The sequence below is a fragment of the Euprymna scolopes genome, chromosome 33 (assembly GCF_053919585.1).
Source record: "Euprymna scolopes isolate OS-2025 chromosome 33, ASM5391958v1, whole genome shotgun sequence".
NCBI classification, from domain to species: domain Eukaryota; kingdom Metazoa; phylum Mollusca; class Cephalopoda; order Sepiida; family Sepiolidae; genus Euprymna; species Euprymna scolopes.
Genome location: NC_136514.1, coordinates 81183622 through 81198786, shown reverse-complemented (window position 1 = coordinate 81198786; position 15165 = coordinate 81183622). Strand labels below are relative to the sequence as shown.

Sequence of the window (15165 nt, the reverse complement as noted above, 5' to 3'; positions counted from 1 at the left end):
GAAAAACGAACGTGACGTGAAAAATGGCTTAAATAACACTGGTTCAATATTTAAATTTAAAAAAAAAAAAAACTACTCACACCACGATTCGAACCCAAAACGTTTAGATAATGAACCAACTGAGCTAATGCGACGTACATGAAATTTATTCGGTTTTTCAACTATTTAAAGTAAATCAGGTCACGACGTCATCTGACGCATGCGTAGAATCGGTCATTGTCACGAGAGGACCGTTTTTGTTGACCCCCCCCCCTGTCGAAAATTGTCGATTTCGGGGTGAAAAAGTTAACGTTTTTTTTGGCCAATTTTTCGATATTTTTCGAGCAAAGGATGAAGCTTCGATGTGATACCAAGTTTGTGAATTTTCGTTGCGTCTGTCGAAAGTTTTTAGCAGACATCCAAACATACACACATACATGCATACATACATTTTCGCTTTTATATATATATAGATTATTTCACACTCTATCCATTGTTAGTTTTAATTGTTTATTTTTGTTATGCTTTGTAGCCAATCATCACCAGCAGTCACATTGAGACTCGAAGCGAAACGAGCCGATTAAGCGCAGAGGGTGTATTCGTAATGCTTGACTATGCACTCGAAAATTTCTATGAATCAGTCGAAAGGTAAGTTGCAACTTTAGTATACATGATTGCTTCAGGTTTGCAGATATTTTGTGAAAATTTGTTCGGAAATTCCTCCTTGATGAATATAAATAAATTTTATCCTTTCTTTAGAATAATAAAGCAATTAGCAATACTATTATATACTAGCAGTTCAGCCCGGCTTTGCTCGGGCCCTATGTACTGTTTATAACTTTATGTGCATATGTATATGTATATAAAAAAGTTTGACTCATATCCAGGTAACCTACATCTAAAATTTAAAATGTTTAGACCCAAAATTAGCAGAGGAGTCTCCAAAGGTCAACTATTTCAACTTTGACCTCTTGGCAGCCAAATTTTCGCCTAAAAACTGATTCAAAAGTTTGCTGCATGTCTGAATATACCTTATGTAAAATTTCAAATGTTCAGATCCATAATTTGCTAAATAGTTTGCTAGAGACCGCAAAGGTAAAATCTTTTTAACTTTGACCCCTTGATAGCCAAATTTTCGGCCAAAACCCGATTAAAAAGCTTGCCTTATGTCTGAATACACTTTATGTAAAATTTAAAATGTTTAGACGAAAAATTGGCTGAGAGGTCAAATTTAAAAAAAAAACTTTGATCCCTTAACAGTTATTGTTTGGGGCTCAAATCAAATTAAAAAGTTTGAACCTACATCTAAAATTTCAAGTGTTTAGATCTAAAATTTGGTAGAGTTTTCAAAGGTCAAATCATTGAACTTTGACCTCTTGACCTTAACAGCCAAATTTCTGGCTGAAAACCAATTAAAAAGATTTTCTCAAATCTCAATACCACTTATGTCAAATCTCGAGTGTATAGACTGAAAATTGACAGAGTAGTTTGGTAGGGAAATGTACAAACACACACACAAACACACAGAAAATTTCACTTTTATAGACATACTAGCGAGGGGTACCTGGCGTTGCCCGGGTGTTTGGAGGTGTGTGTGGAAACTCCGGGGGGGGGGGGGTAAAAAAAAAAAGTAAGTATGAGGATCGAATCCGAACCCTTGAGGCAAAGTTGTAAATTAAAGTGTGAAAAAAAAAAAAACATGCGACGTTAACCATTGCCCCACCGTGAGATGCTAACGGAAACACGTTTGAATTTATTTAATTTCTTGGATTTGGCAGGTGCCCGTTTTAATGAGTTAATGAGGTCAAGTTTGACTGTGAGATAGTATTCATTTACTGCAGAACGCTTTTTTTTCCCCCCAAGATGTTATAGGAAAAAGACTAACCCACATGCAGCGAGCGACAAATGTTAAATATTTATCTTCCCGAAATCGAGCAAATTAAATAGACAGGCGAGCTTCGTTGTTAACTCTGAGATATTACGATTTATATGTGATATAAAAAGTTTTAAAAAGTTGTGAAGTGAGCGACCACTTCTCTGAAAGAAGCCTTTTGTAGACATACAGAAAAAGCGAACACACATACATACATTTTCGCTTTTATATTTATAGATATGCTAGCGAGGGGTACCCGGCGTTGCCCGGGTGTTTTTCGGGGTATGTGAAAAAACCCCGAAGCGTTGCCGACGCGCAGTTGGAAAATAGTAAAGTGTTTGAAAACAAACAGGTACGCGTTTTTGATTGACGTGACGGCGATAGGTATTTTTTGAATAAATGTTTTTAAAAAGCCACTCCCTGTTTATTAGGAGGAGCGAAATGAAAGCTACAGTCTGATTTGACAAAGTCGACATTGACCAAACTGGCTCTGGGCCTGTGATTAGAGTCGAGGTTCGCTTTTTTTATACCGAAAACCGAATGTAACGCGTGCCGATGCGGGAAATGTGGAATAATTAACATTTGAAAGTCAATAAAATTAAATAGAGAGGCGAGCTCCGTGGGTAATTCGTAGATATTACAATTTATAGATGATATAAAAAGTTTTAAGAAGTTGTGAACCGAGCAAGCGCTTCTCTGAAAGAAGCCTTTTATGGACATTGAGGAAAAGCGAACATACATACACACATACATTTTCGCTTTTATATTTATATATTATCTGATAGATTTTAGAAAGAAATTATAGGAGAGTAGGATGTAATTGGTTAAAAAAAAACTTACTTGGTTTTAATATTCATAAATGAGTTTTAACCCCTGATTTTCCAAAACAGGCACGAGGGAAAAATGAAGAAACACATATCCAAGGCGGAAACCCTAGAAGAAGACCTCCAGTCTGTAGTGAAATAGGGGGGGAAAAATGGATGGTAACGTTTAATGCTGCTAAGATTAAGCTCATTTCCTTTAATAATTACAAGAAACCTTCTCAACCACTAATAGCCATGACTAATGATACATTACCTGAAAGTACTTCTTTCAAACTCCTCGACTTAACGTTCACAGGGAACAGGAGTTAAAACAGATACATTGAGGGGATTGCAAGGCTGCTGCAAGGAAGGTGGGCTCTCTCTACCGTGCTAGAAAGTTACTTACACCTGAAAGTATTTTGTACCTCTAAAAGGCCACCATTCGCCCATGTATGGAGTATTGTTGTCATATTTGGGTTAGCACATTTGGTGCATCTCACTCCTACACAGCATTCAAAAGGGAGTCGCCAACTTCATAGGTCCCGAACTGTCAGCTAAGCTTCAACCTCTGTCCTATCAACAAAATGTTGCATCTCTCTGCCTGTTTTACAAGTATTTTAATGGTAGATACTCTAACGAACTACAAGCCCTTGTACCTCCTCGACGTAAATACTCCCGACAAACCTGACAAACAGCAATGTCCCACTCCTACACAGTAGATATCCCTAGGTGTCAGGAAGCCTTCTAATCTAATACTTTCTTCCTCAGAACTGCTAGACTTTGGAATTCCTTCCGGGTTCCTACTTCCCAACTGTACTGAAATGCAGAAGTTCAAGTGTAATGTAAACAGACATCTTGCTGCTCAACTCCCTACATAGTATCCCTGCAAATCATGTCCCAGATAGTGGCGCCATACATGAAAGTGGCTCTATACCTTGTTTGGGTTGAAAATGCAATAAAAAAAAAAACAAGATCCATAGGTATCTCCTGTCTTAGCAATAAACATTTTTCATCAAGTAAATGTCAGTGTCTGGAGCAATTTCTTTACATTAAGTGGCTTCATGCTTTGTAATTCAATTTTGTAATTGTTTTTAATCATTTTATACATTTCCAGCTGAATTTTTAGAAAAATGTTAAAATAATTTGTTTTCCTTTTTTTTTATTTTAGGAAGCGGAACAATATTACAGGTGAGTGGTAATATCTGATATATTTTTAAACAATTTTCTTCAATTGAAAATATTTTTACAAATATTTCTGCAATCGAGTGTATTTTTTTTTTTTAAATATTTCTACAATTGAATATATTTTTTATAATATTTTTACAGTCGAATTTATTTTTTTAAAATATTTCTATAATTGGATATATTTTTTAAAAATATTTCTACAATTGGATATATTTTTAAAAAATATTTCTACGATTGGATATATTTTTAAAAAATATTTCTACGATTGGATATATTTTAAAAAAATATTTCTACGATTGGATATATTTTTAAAAAATATTTCTACGATTGGATATATTTTTAAAAAATATTTCTACGATTGGATATATTTTTAAAAAATATTTCTACAGTTGGATATATTTTTTGAAAATATTTCTACAGTTGGATATATTTTTAAAAAATATTTCTACAGTTGGATATATTTTTAAAAAATATTTCTACAGTTGGAAATATTTTTTAAAAATATTTCTACAATTGGATATATTTTTAAAAAAATATTTCTACAGTTGGATATATTTTTAAAAAATATTTCTACAGTTGGATATATTTTTAAAAAATATTTCTACGATTGGATATATTTTAAAAAAATTTCTACGATTCGATATATTTTTAAAAAATATTTCTACAATTGGATATATTTTTAAAAAATATTTCTACAGTTGGATATATTTTTTAAAAAATTTCTACGATTCGATATATTTTTAAAAAATATTTCTACAATTGGATATATTTTTAAAAATATTTCTACGATTGGATATATTTTTAAAAAATATTTCTACGATTGGATATATTTTAAAAAATATTTCTACAATTGGATATATTTTAAAAAATATTTCTACGATTGGATACATTTAAAAAAAAATATTTCTACAATTGGATATATTTTTAAAAAATATTTCTACGATTGGATATATTTTTAAAAAATATTTCTACGATTGGATATATTTTAAAAAAATATTTCTACAATTGGATATATTTTTAAAAATATTTCTACGATTGGATATATTTTAAAAAAATATTTCTACGATTGGATATATTTTTAAAAATATTTCTACGATTGGATATATTTTTAAAAAATATTTCTACGATTGGATATATTTTAAAAAAATATTTCTACGATTGGATATATTTTTAAAAAATATTTCTACGATTGGATATATTTTTAAAAAATATTTCTACGATTGGATATATTTTTAAAAATATTTCTACGATTGGATATATTTTTAAAAAATATTTCTACGATTGGATATATTTTTAAAAAATATTTCTACGATTGGATATATTTTTAACAAATATTTCTACGATTGGATATATTTAAAAAAAAATATTTCTACAATTGGATATATTTTTAAAAAATATTTCTACAGTTGGATATATTTTTTGAAAATATTTCTACGATTGGATATATTTTTTTAAAAATATTTCTACGATTGGATATATTTTTAAAAAATATTTCTACAATTGGATATATTTTTAAAAAATATTTCTACGATTGGATATATTTTTAAAAAATATTTCTACAGTTGGATATATTTTTTGAAAATATTTCTACAGTTGGATATATTTTTAAAAAATATTTCTACAGTTGGATATATTTTTAAAAAATATTTCTACAGTTGGAAATATTTTTTAAAAATATTTCTACAATTGGATATATTTTTAAAAAATATTTCTACAGTTGGATATATTTTTTAAAAATATTTCTACAGTTGGATATATTTTTAAAAAATATTTCTACAATTGGATATATTTTAAAAAAATATTTCTACAATTGAATATATATTTTTAAATATTTCTACAATTGGATATATATTTTTAAATATTTCTACAATTGGATATATATTTTTAAATATTTCTACAATTGGATATATTTTTTTAAATATTTCTACAATTGGATATATTTTTTTAAATATTTCTACAATTGGATATATTTTTTTAAATATTTCTACAATTGGATATATTTTTTTAAATATTTCTACAATTGGATATATTTTTTTAAATATTTCTACAATTGGATATATTTTTTTAAATATTTCTACAATTGGATTTATTTTTGTAAATATTTCTACAATTGGATATATTTTTTTAAATATTTCTACAATTGGATATATTTTTTTAAATATTTCTACAATTGGATATATTTTAAAAAATATTTCTACAATTGGATATATTTTAAAAAATATTTCTACAATTTAAAATATTTTTTAACTTTTGGAATCATTACTATATATATTGGGTACAATAATAAGCAATAAAGAATTTGCTCTATTCCAATAAATACGAAATTTGCATAAATATCATATTAAAAAAAACTTTTATGACCTGGCAATACCGGGAGGCCTGCTAGAGTATATATAATAATTAATCACCTCTGTAAGAGGACCTATACATGTAATTGTACTTTTACTATTGACCAGGTTTGACGATGTTTCGACACACACACACACATCTTGTCGTTATGGGTTTTGGTATACTGTTGTTTTAGTTAAAATTAGCTGTAACTATCTGGCGTTGCCCAGGAGTCTTATTTTCAGTTTTGTTTTATTTTTTAGTTTTGTCTTTCTTTTCTCTTAATTTTTTTTTTTTTTTTTTTTTTTTTTGTAAGAAAATATGTACACATTTGGAAAGAGGATTTAATGAAAGAATTTATGTTACTATGTAGGCTACCAAGATATTTATATATTTATTTTGTCCTTCTATTTTCTTTGGACGAATCCCTGCACTGAGTGCATACCAGTGATGTGCAGTTACTGGTGAAGTATGTCAGGCATCTTACTTTTTTACCGTTTTTTTTTTCTCCCAATTTTGTTTGCTTTTTATTCATGGTTTATTTTTTTGTTTTCTACCACTGTTTTTACCTGTGGTTTATTTTTTTATTATTTTTTACCAATAGTCGATTAGGGGGGGTACCAATGTTTTTTTTTTAACTAATGGTTTTTTGTTGTTGTTTTTTCTTTTACCAATAGTTTACTTTTTTTTTTACATTATTTTACCAGTGTTTTTTTTTCCTTTTACCAATGTTTTTTTTTTTTATTCTTTTACTAAAGATTTATTGTTTTCGATTCTTTTACCAATGTTTTTCATAGTCTTTTTTCAATAATTTATTTTTTATTCTTTTATCGATGTTTCGTTTTCTTTTACCAACGGTTTATTTTTGTCCTAATGTCAGGAAATATTTTGATCGGATAACTTTCTAATGATTTGATTAATATCTCATTTGTTTTGGTGAATTTCAGGTGAATGGATGGAAAGAGAACAAGTGAAAATGATTAAGTGGACGAAGGTAGGGAATATTTTGTGCCCTTTTTGGGGGGGGGATAGCTTTAAGAAAAGATGACCAGGTGGGCAGAGATACCAGTCCGACATTTTCTATTTTTAAATTGAAAGCAATAAGACAAGTCCAAATGATAGACTTTTGTTACCTCCCCTGATTTTAAGAACTTATCCACATTAAACCATACGAGGTGCCTTCAATAAGTTTCCAGACTTTTTTCATATGGCCACTTTTATTGATAGCGCACATATAAAACTGTAGTCCCCTTCAAAGTAATCTCCTTCGGCTGCAATGCACTTGTACCATTCCAACAACTTCTGGAAGGCTCCATGAAAGCCCTCTTGTATGAGCGTGTCAATGACCCTTGTCATAGCCTCTTTCATCTCCTCAATTGTCTCATAATGACAACCTATCAGGTTTTCCTTGAGCTTAGGGAATAACCAAAAGTCATAGGGAACAAGGTCTAGACTATAGGGAGGACGAGGAACTATCTTGATACCCATCTTGGTTAAATAGTCTGTGACAAGGACGGAGCATCCTCGTGACAAACTTTGAGCAAACCTTCTGCATCTTCAGTGCATTGCAAATAATTGTGTGTACAGTTCCACACTGACATCAAACTGTGCACTTATTGTCTCTATAGACACATAACAGTCCTTATCCATGAAATTATTTATTTGGTCACTCAATTCTGGAATCCTGAGTTCTTTACTCCTCTCATACCTCCTAACATCCCTTACAGACTCTCTGCCTTCCTTGAATCTCTTATGTCACTCAAAACTGATGCTCAATTCATGCAAGATGGTCCAAAAGCAGTCTGAAGTATTTTATGCGTTTCTGTTGAATTTTTTCTACATTTAAAACATAATTTTATTATATATTGTTCTTCTAAAGTGTCCTCACATCCAGATTGCATTTTTGAAATTCACCAGCTGTGACAATCAGCTTAGTTTAGTATAGTGTATTCTAATTCCTACTGTAGCTGTTCATTTAAACCTGAAATCGTAAAAATTGGTCAGTCATCTCATAAGATGTACGATACTGAATTTTCAAGAGTCTATGACAATTTTAAATGCCTGTATAAAAATGTTTGGAGACTTATTTAAGGCACCTCATAAGTTTTGTTTTTAAAAAGATAAACTATTCTTTGCTTGTGAATTAACATACGCTTTGCTTTCTCTACCTTTCCTAAGGGAATGATTTGTTTTTTGTTTGTTTTTTGTTTGTTTTTTGTTTGTTTTTTGGAAGAAGTTGTACTTAATTTTTCTAACACATGGTCCACCAAATGCCTCAATATTATTGGAATTACTTTTAACACTGATTACTGGAAACTTATTGAAGGCCCCTCGTACGATAAACCTCCATAATTTGATAAATTTAATTTTTACTTCCCTGCTTTCAATGAATATCTGCCATTTCAGAATACAAAATGTTGGACCGCTAGTATCTGTTACTTTTGGTTAAGAATTGATCTAGTACATCTATTGGATCATTTTTCATAATTTTTAGAATTTATACTAATTTTGACATGACAAGTAAGTATGTAATGTTTTTACTTGAAATGCATTTCTTTGAAATCGCATTATTCTACAGAAGCATGAAAATCTTTTATGAGAAGGATAAAGTCTTTTTTGTTATCGAGTCTTCCATTGATAAGGTCTTTTTTTTTTTTTTCCAGTTACCAATTTCTCGTGCTCTTCTTTCCCTGGAATCAAACAATCATAGTGTTTATGCTGTAGAGACTTTCACAGGTACGTTTTAAATTCTTATTTTTCTTTCTTGCATCATTCCGCATCATATTGCAGAGTCCGCATGCGTTATTTTGTCCCTCTATTTTCTTCAGACGTATCTCTGCACTGGGTGGTGATTTATCTTTATCTTTTTTTACCATTTTTTTTTTTTCCAATGGTTTTATTTTGTTTGCTTTTTACCCATGGTTTATTTTTTGTTTTCTACCACTGTTTTTACGAATGGTTTATTTTTGTTTTCTACCACTGTTTTTACCAATGGTTTATTTTTGTTTTATTTTTTTTTTTGTTTTTTACCAATTGATTATTTTTGTTTTTGTTTTGTTTTTACCAATGGTTTATTTTTTTCTTCTTTTACCAATAGTTTTTTCTTTAATTCTTTTACCAATAGTTTTTTTTTTTTGTACTAATGTTTTTTTAAATTTTTTTATCGATGGTTTATTTTTTTTATTCTTTTACCGATTTTAAAAAATTTCTATTACCGATGGTTTGTTTTCAATTCTTTTACCAATGTTTTTTAAGCTTTTTCCAATAATTTATTTTTTATTCTTTTTTTTTCTTTTACCAACGATTTATTTTTGTTTGTTTATCAGCTCTCATGGCTATTATGGGCGACTTACCAATGGTTCAAACAGTCAGTGAAGTTGACAGTGCAATGAGAATACTAAAGGTAATTTTTTACCACATAAAGGCTAAAAGCCATTCCAAGTTAAGGATTAATGAAATTAATCGATTGTCAGTTGAATGATAAAGAATATTATGAGAGTGATAAATATTTGTTGCTATTGGATTTGAACATGATCACGTTGTAATCTGCAAGGAAGCAGTCCCGATGGGATGTTCTTGGAAAGAAACTTCATTCATGGAAATTCCACAAAGGAAGAAAAGAAAGAACTTCTCCCCATCACACCAGCTGAGAAGTAAATCAACAAAAATTTGATCACTAATGCTCTTCAAAGTGTTGCTATAGACAATTGCATTGTATATTAAAAATAAGCAAATTTGCATATCAGAACCTAATAGATAAAACTAGGGTATTATTGCATATTAACACTGTTTCACCCCTCTGCCCTCCCCCAAGAAAGGTTTGAGATTCTGTTTTTTAGGCGATTACATCTGAACATCCTGAAAAACTTGGCATAAAAAAAAAGTGTTTTGAGTGGAGGATAAGTTTGGTCTCTCTTCCTGATCTTCATCATATAACACGATGAAGCCCTTGCCTCCTCCAGCTAAAATATAACACAAAGAAGACCATGGTGTTCACCGGTCACAAGTAGTCCTAGGTGGTTCCGATTCGAACACCCACAGAAGTCCAATAGCACGGTCTCATCCATTTCTATGATGACAGGGTTCATGTGACGTTGCAGGCCAGATGCCGGGCAGTAGTTGGGTAATCCGCTCTTCTTTGCGAGCTGTTCACTGAAAAAAAGATTAGTTCAATTTGGTATCATTCATTTGCAGCAATTCACAAGTTGACAAGCGACAAATAATCGACTCTGATGCAAGTTCTGGTTTTGTTGTAAGGATTAATTATTAAACTAATTCTGATTACAAAGAAAATGTCATTTATGTACAATTATCAACGGGAGAAAAATAAAATGAAAATATATGCCATATTTTTTCATCAACAGTTTACTCGATACTTACTCAAACGGAGCCATTTTTGTTTTTAACAATCAATTCCTTCTTTCCTTATCGGTCAGTCAGTGAACAGAGTGTTTTTGTGTGAAGTGGTGGCAGACTGCACTGCAAACTCCCAACAACAACCGACCAACAACAACTGACTCTCTCCAACTTTGTGGCTCCTTTTAAAGGAAGGGCTGGGCTGGTCTGGATTTCTCATCCAGCCAATCCCTGTTCATTACACCATACTTTGATTCACCTTGATTGGCTAATTGGCCACATCACCTATGCATATTAATTAGGTGGTTTTCTTACAGAAATTAAACTTTTCCATTAGTTGCTTCTCACACAGGTCAAATTTGACCTTGACCTTTAAGGTCACTTCAAGACAAAACATGGTTAGATAACACACAATATTATTAGTGTCCCCAAAATTGTTTTTTTTTTCTTCATGTATTTTGTATCAGCAATCAAGCCGCTTTTTAACAAGCAAGGACATCTGGTGGTACCCCTGAATCGTTCATATAAATAAAAGCTCTAATTCAGCTCTCATTAGCCTCCTTCTAGGGCAATTTTCGACCATCATAGCTGGTTGGGTCACAATTACATTCTTAAATCATTCGTAGACATTTATGCAGACAATGCCACAATCTATAGCAACACTTCAAAGGCCAGCAATGACCAAGATCTTTCTGATTCTCTTTGTTCTTATCTTGATAACGTGGTGCAATGGAGAAAAAGGTGGCTGGTTAATTTTAATGCATTGAAAACCAAGCTTCTCTCCTTTCATCATAATTGCTCTGACCCCCCATCACGCCCCGATTGAAATTTTGGGAATGCTTCATGTCTTGACAAGCTTCTGGGACTGACCTTCACTCCTGATCTGAAATAGAACACATCCATCAAATCTGTTGCCAATATCACCGGAAAAATGGTTGGATCATTCTACTGCTCCAGTAGGTATCTCACTGCTGATGTAATCCTCTATCTGTATAAGAGCCAGGTATTCCATAAAATGGAGTACTGTTACCAGATCTGGGCAGGAGCTGCTCGGCGCTCCCTATCCAGCTTTGATGGAGTTCAAAACCATCTTCAAGACCTAATAGGTGATGCCCTTTTTTCTTCCCTGCAAGCTCTTTCCCACGGAAGAGACATTGCAAGCCTGTGTCTGCTCTATCATTAATTTCATAGCAAGTGCTCCACTGAATTCCAACCTATGGTAGCCCCTTGCCAAACTTTCACAAAAAACACTCAGCTAGCTACAACTCCTATAGATGATTTCCCTCACTCTCTATCTGTGCTTAAATTTAAACGCAGATTCGATGAACAAAGCTTCTTCCCTAGAACTTTGGGCCGTCCCCATAAATAATCAAATTCTACCCAATTTACATCATTAACGATTATTAAACCACCACCTTACATTCATTCTGCCTTATCCTCGAGTGGCCTTTGGACCTTGATAAGTGGTGACTCCCAAGTAAAAAAAAAAAAAAAAAAAGATCCAATGTACAGTGATCCTGCATTTTCAGGTCGTTCTTATGTTTTAGAGCAAATATTTTTTTTTTTTTTTTTTTTTTGCTATGTCAGATAAATTATATGTTTTCATTTTGGGTGAGGTTCTACTTTTTTTTTTAATATCATTACATGACCCGGCCACTCAGAATTAGGTTTAGTGGTAAAAATTTAGTTAATTTTCTTAAAAAGTTAGAATGGCCCAGAAATGAGAAATCAATTTATGCCATATTTATACACGAAACTGATCACCACACTGAAATGCTTCAGATTAGAAGATAGATAATCAACAAAATTTTCATCACTAATGCTCTTGGGAGTGCTGCCATAGACAGATGCCCAAAGCCATAGTGTTGACATTTAACGTCTAACTAAATGCTAACAGAAAAGCTTTATTATATTCTTTGAAATAACATATCAAGATTCTTTATATAAACTGTTATTTATCATTAGCAGGGCTATTCGGCATTGCCTGGGGCCATAAAAAATAACTAAATAGAAGATGCTAAATAGTGTCAAGTTTCTTCCCCCTTCTTTAAAGAAAAATTTTTATGTGAGTAATAAAAAAAAAGAAAACTTAAGAGGCCTTCAGAGCGCTACTGACAAACCCTAAATAAAATTAAAGATGCCTCCAGAGCACTATTAAAACTAAGTTTCTCTAACCTTAATTTCTTTCTAGAGAAATAACAATAGTTAAGAAACAATAGATAAAATTTGGAGTTGGCGCCAATTTATAGTTTTTTTCCTTTTAGTTGGACACACACACACACACAGACAACTTCCCTTTGCATAATTGACTAACAGGGCTATTCGGCGTTGCCCGGGACCATAAAAAAACTAAATGGAAGATGTTAAATAGTATTAAATTTCTCAACTTCCTTAGAAGAGAAATTCCCTTTTTTTTATGCAAGGAGTGAAAAAATAAAAAGTTTTCAGGCCTACAGAGCGCTACTGAAAGCACCAAATAGAATTAAGGATGTCTCCAGAGCCTTATTAAAACTAAGTTTCTCTCACTCCATTTTCTTTGAAGAGAAATAACAATAGTTAAAGAAACGATAAATTAAATCTGAAGTTAGCGTCTTTCAATTTGAAAAAATGCTGACTCATTTCCTGGGCTGTCTTAATATGTGTAGCTGAAGTTGTCTCCCTGTATGGCAGCAAAACACGGACAGCCTACAGTCACCAAGAACGGAAACTGAACATGTTTTACATGCATAGTCTGCAGAGAATTTCTTCGAGGTACAAAGCTACAAACAATGCAATGCTCACAAGGGCTGGTATCTTCTCCATTGTTCACCCTCCTTCACCAAAGACGTCTTCACTGGATAGGCCATGTCTCTATGGTGAAATCACTCCTGGCAAAAGGAAAATTCGTCATCCTTACTTCCGTTATGACGACATGCGCAAATGCAACATGAAAGCATGTGATACAGATCTTACCACCTGGGAGCCCAAAGCTAAAGTCTGCAACATTTGGAGACAAACAAAAGGTCTATCGCAGAACATGCAGAGATCAAAAGACTATTCAAGAAGGGCAGTCAACAAAACCCAACAGACCACCAACATGACACACCAGCGTTCGCCTGCGATGTCTGCAACTGCACAGTGTAGATTGAAGATAGGCTTATTCAACTACAAAAGTCGGTGTTCAACCATCTCTACAGGCGCAACTCCATAGTCTTCTAGACTGACAGATGCCAACAAAAAGATTAATACATGATAACATTAAAAATCGTGTTTAATTCTTGATAATATTAAATGATATAAAAAGCCATTTGACCCCCCCCCCCCGCCAAAGATTGAATTTATTTTCTACTTTCTAAATTGTGTTATGCTGATTAAAAAGATATCAACTTTGTAGGGTTTTGTTGTGTATTTTTGAAGTTTTAGTTGGACATAAAAACGCACAACCAACCGCCCTTCGTATAATAGATTTCTTGAATTTTAGCATAAATGCTGTGTCTGTTGGTGAAAGACCCTATAGGGAGTATTGTTGATGTGGAGTTGAAAAAATTTGTATAGGAAATATTTGATTATTTTCCTCTTGTGACTGGAGTGATGCAAGAAAAAATGGGTTGACTATAATAGATTACTTGAATTTCTGCTGTAAAGTGATGTATGCGAGTTAAGAATATTGTGTTGAGTTGAAATCAATTTCTCATCTCTTTCATCTCTTGTTTCCATTTCTCTCTCTCTCTCTCTCTCTCTCTTTTTCCTTCTTTTCTCTGCTTTTCACTCTTTTCTTCCTCTTGTCGATGCTTACTCTCTCTCTCTCTCTCTCTCTCTCTCTCTCTCTCAATGCTCTCTCTTTCTGTTCTGGACATTCTCCTTCTCTTGGCACTCTATCTCTGTCTCTCACTTTCTCACTCTTCCATTCTTGATGCAATATCTCTTTTCAGAAATCTCTCTCTCTCTCTCTCTCTCTCTCTCTCTCCTTGGATCTTTGTTTCTTTCTTCTCGACCCTTTCTCAGACCTCTCTCTCTCTCTTTATCCTCTAATCGCTCTCTGTTCTTGGATCTCTATCTCTCTTCTCGGATCTTTCACTATATCTCTTCTCACATCTCTCTCTCTCTCTCTATGTTTTCTCTATCTATATCTCTCTATCTATCTATCTATCTGTCTATCTTTTCTCAAATCTTTCTACCTTTTCTTGGATGTCTCTATTTCTTTTTAACATTAAATCTCTTCATATTTTCTTGTTGCTCTTTTTCCCATCTCATTCTTATGATATTCATACAATATCTTCAACCAATAGTGAATGCGTTAAAAAAATTGTAATTTTTTTTATCTAAAAAACATAAATACACAAAGAAAAACAAACTTTGATAACAATCTTTACTTGCCTTTGAAAAAGAGTTCTGTCTCGAAATATCATTTAAAAATGTAAAAGAAAAAAACAATTTACATATGTATCTAATACTAACCCCAACACAACTATTTGATATATAATCATAATGCTAAAATACTGTTATATTTTCCATTTCATTTCAGTTGTGTCATGAAATTCCAGAAATGCGAGAAGAGGTTTACTGCCAACTTTGCAAACAGACGACTTGCAATCCGAACCCGTAAGTTAAGAAAAGTCTTCGATTTGTAACAAGTCTTGTGAAAATAAGAAAAAGATAAAA

The 15165-nt window shown here is 32.2% G+C and overlaps 1 protein-coding gene across 2 annotated transcripts in view; it reads left to right on the top strand.

Moving 5' to 3' along the window:
- LOC145258327 (unconventional myosin-XV-like) overlaps positions 1–15165 on the top strand; it is a 597738-nt gene that overhangs the window by 527951 nt on the left and 54622 nt on the right. For both annotated transcript variants that reach the window (XM_080116477.1, XM_080116478.1), the window contains exons 45-50: positions 512–627; positions 3824–3843; positions 7116–7162; positions 8832–8904; positions 9495–9571; positions 15029–15105. In XM_080116477.1, the coding sequence (XP_079972603.1) occupies positions 512–627; positions 3824–3843; positions 7116–7162; positions 8832–8904; positions 9495–9571; positions 15029–15105 (410 nt within the window). The remainder of the gene's footprint in view (positions 1–511; positions 628–3823; positions 3844–7115; positions 7163–8831; positions 8905–9494; positions 9572–15028; positions 15106–15165) is intronic.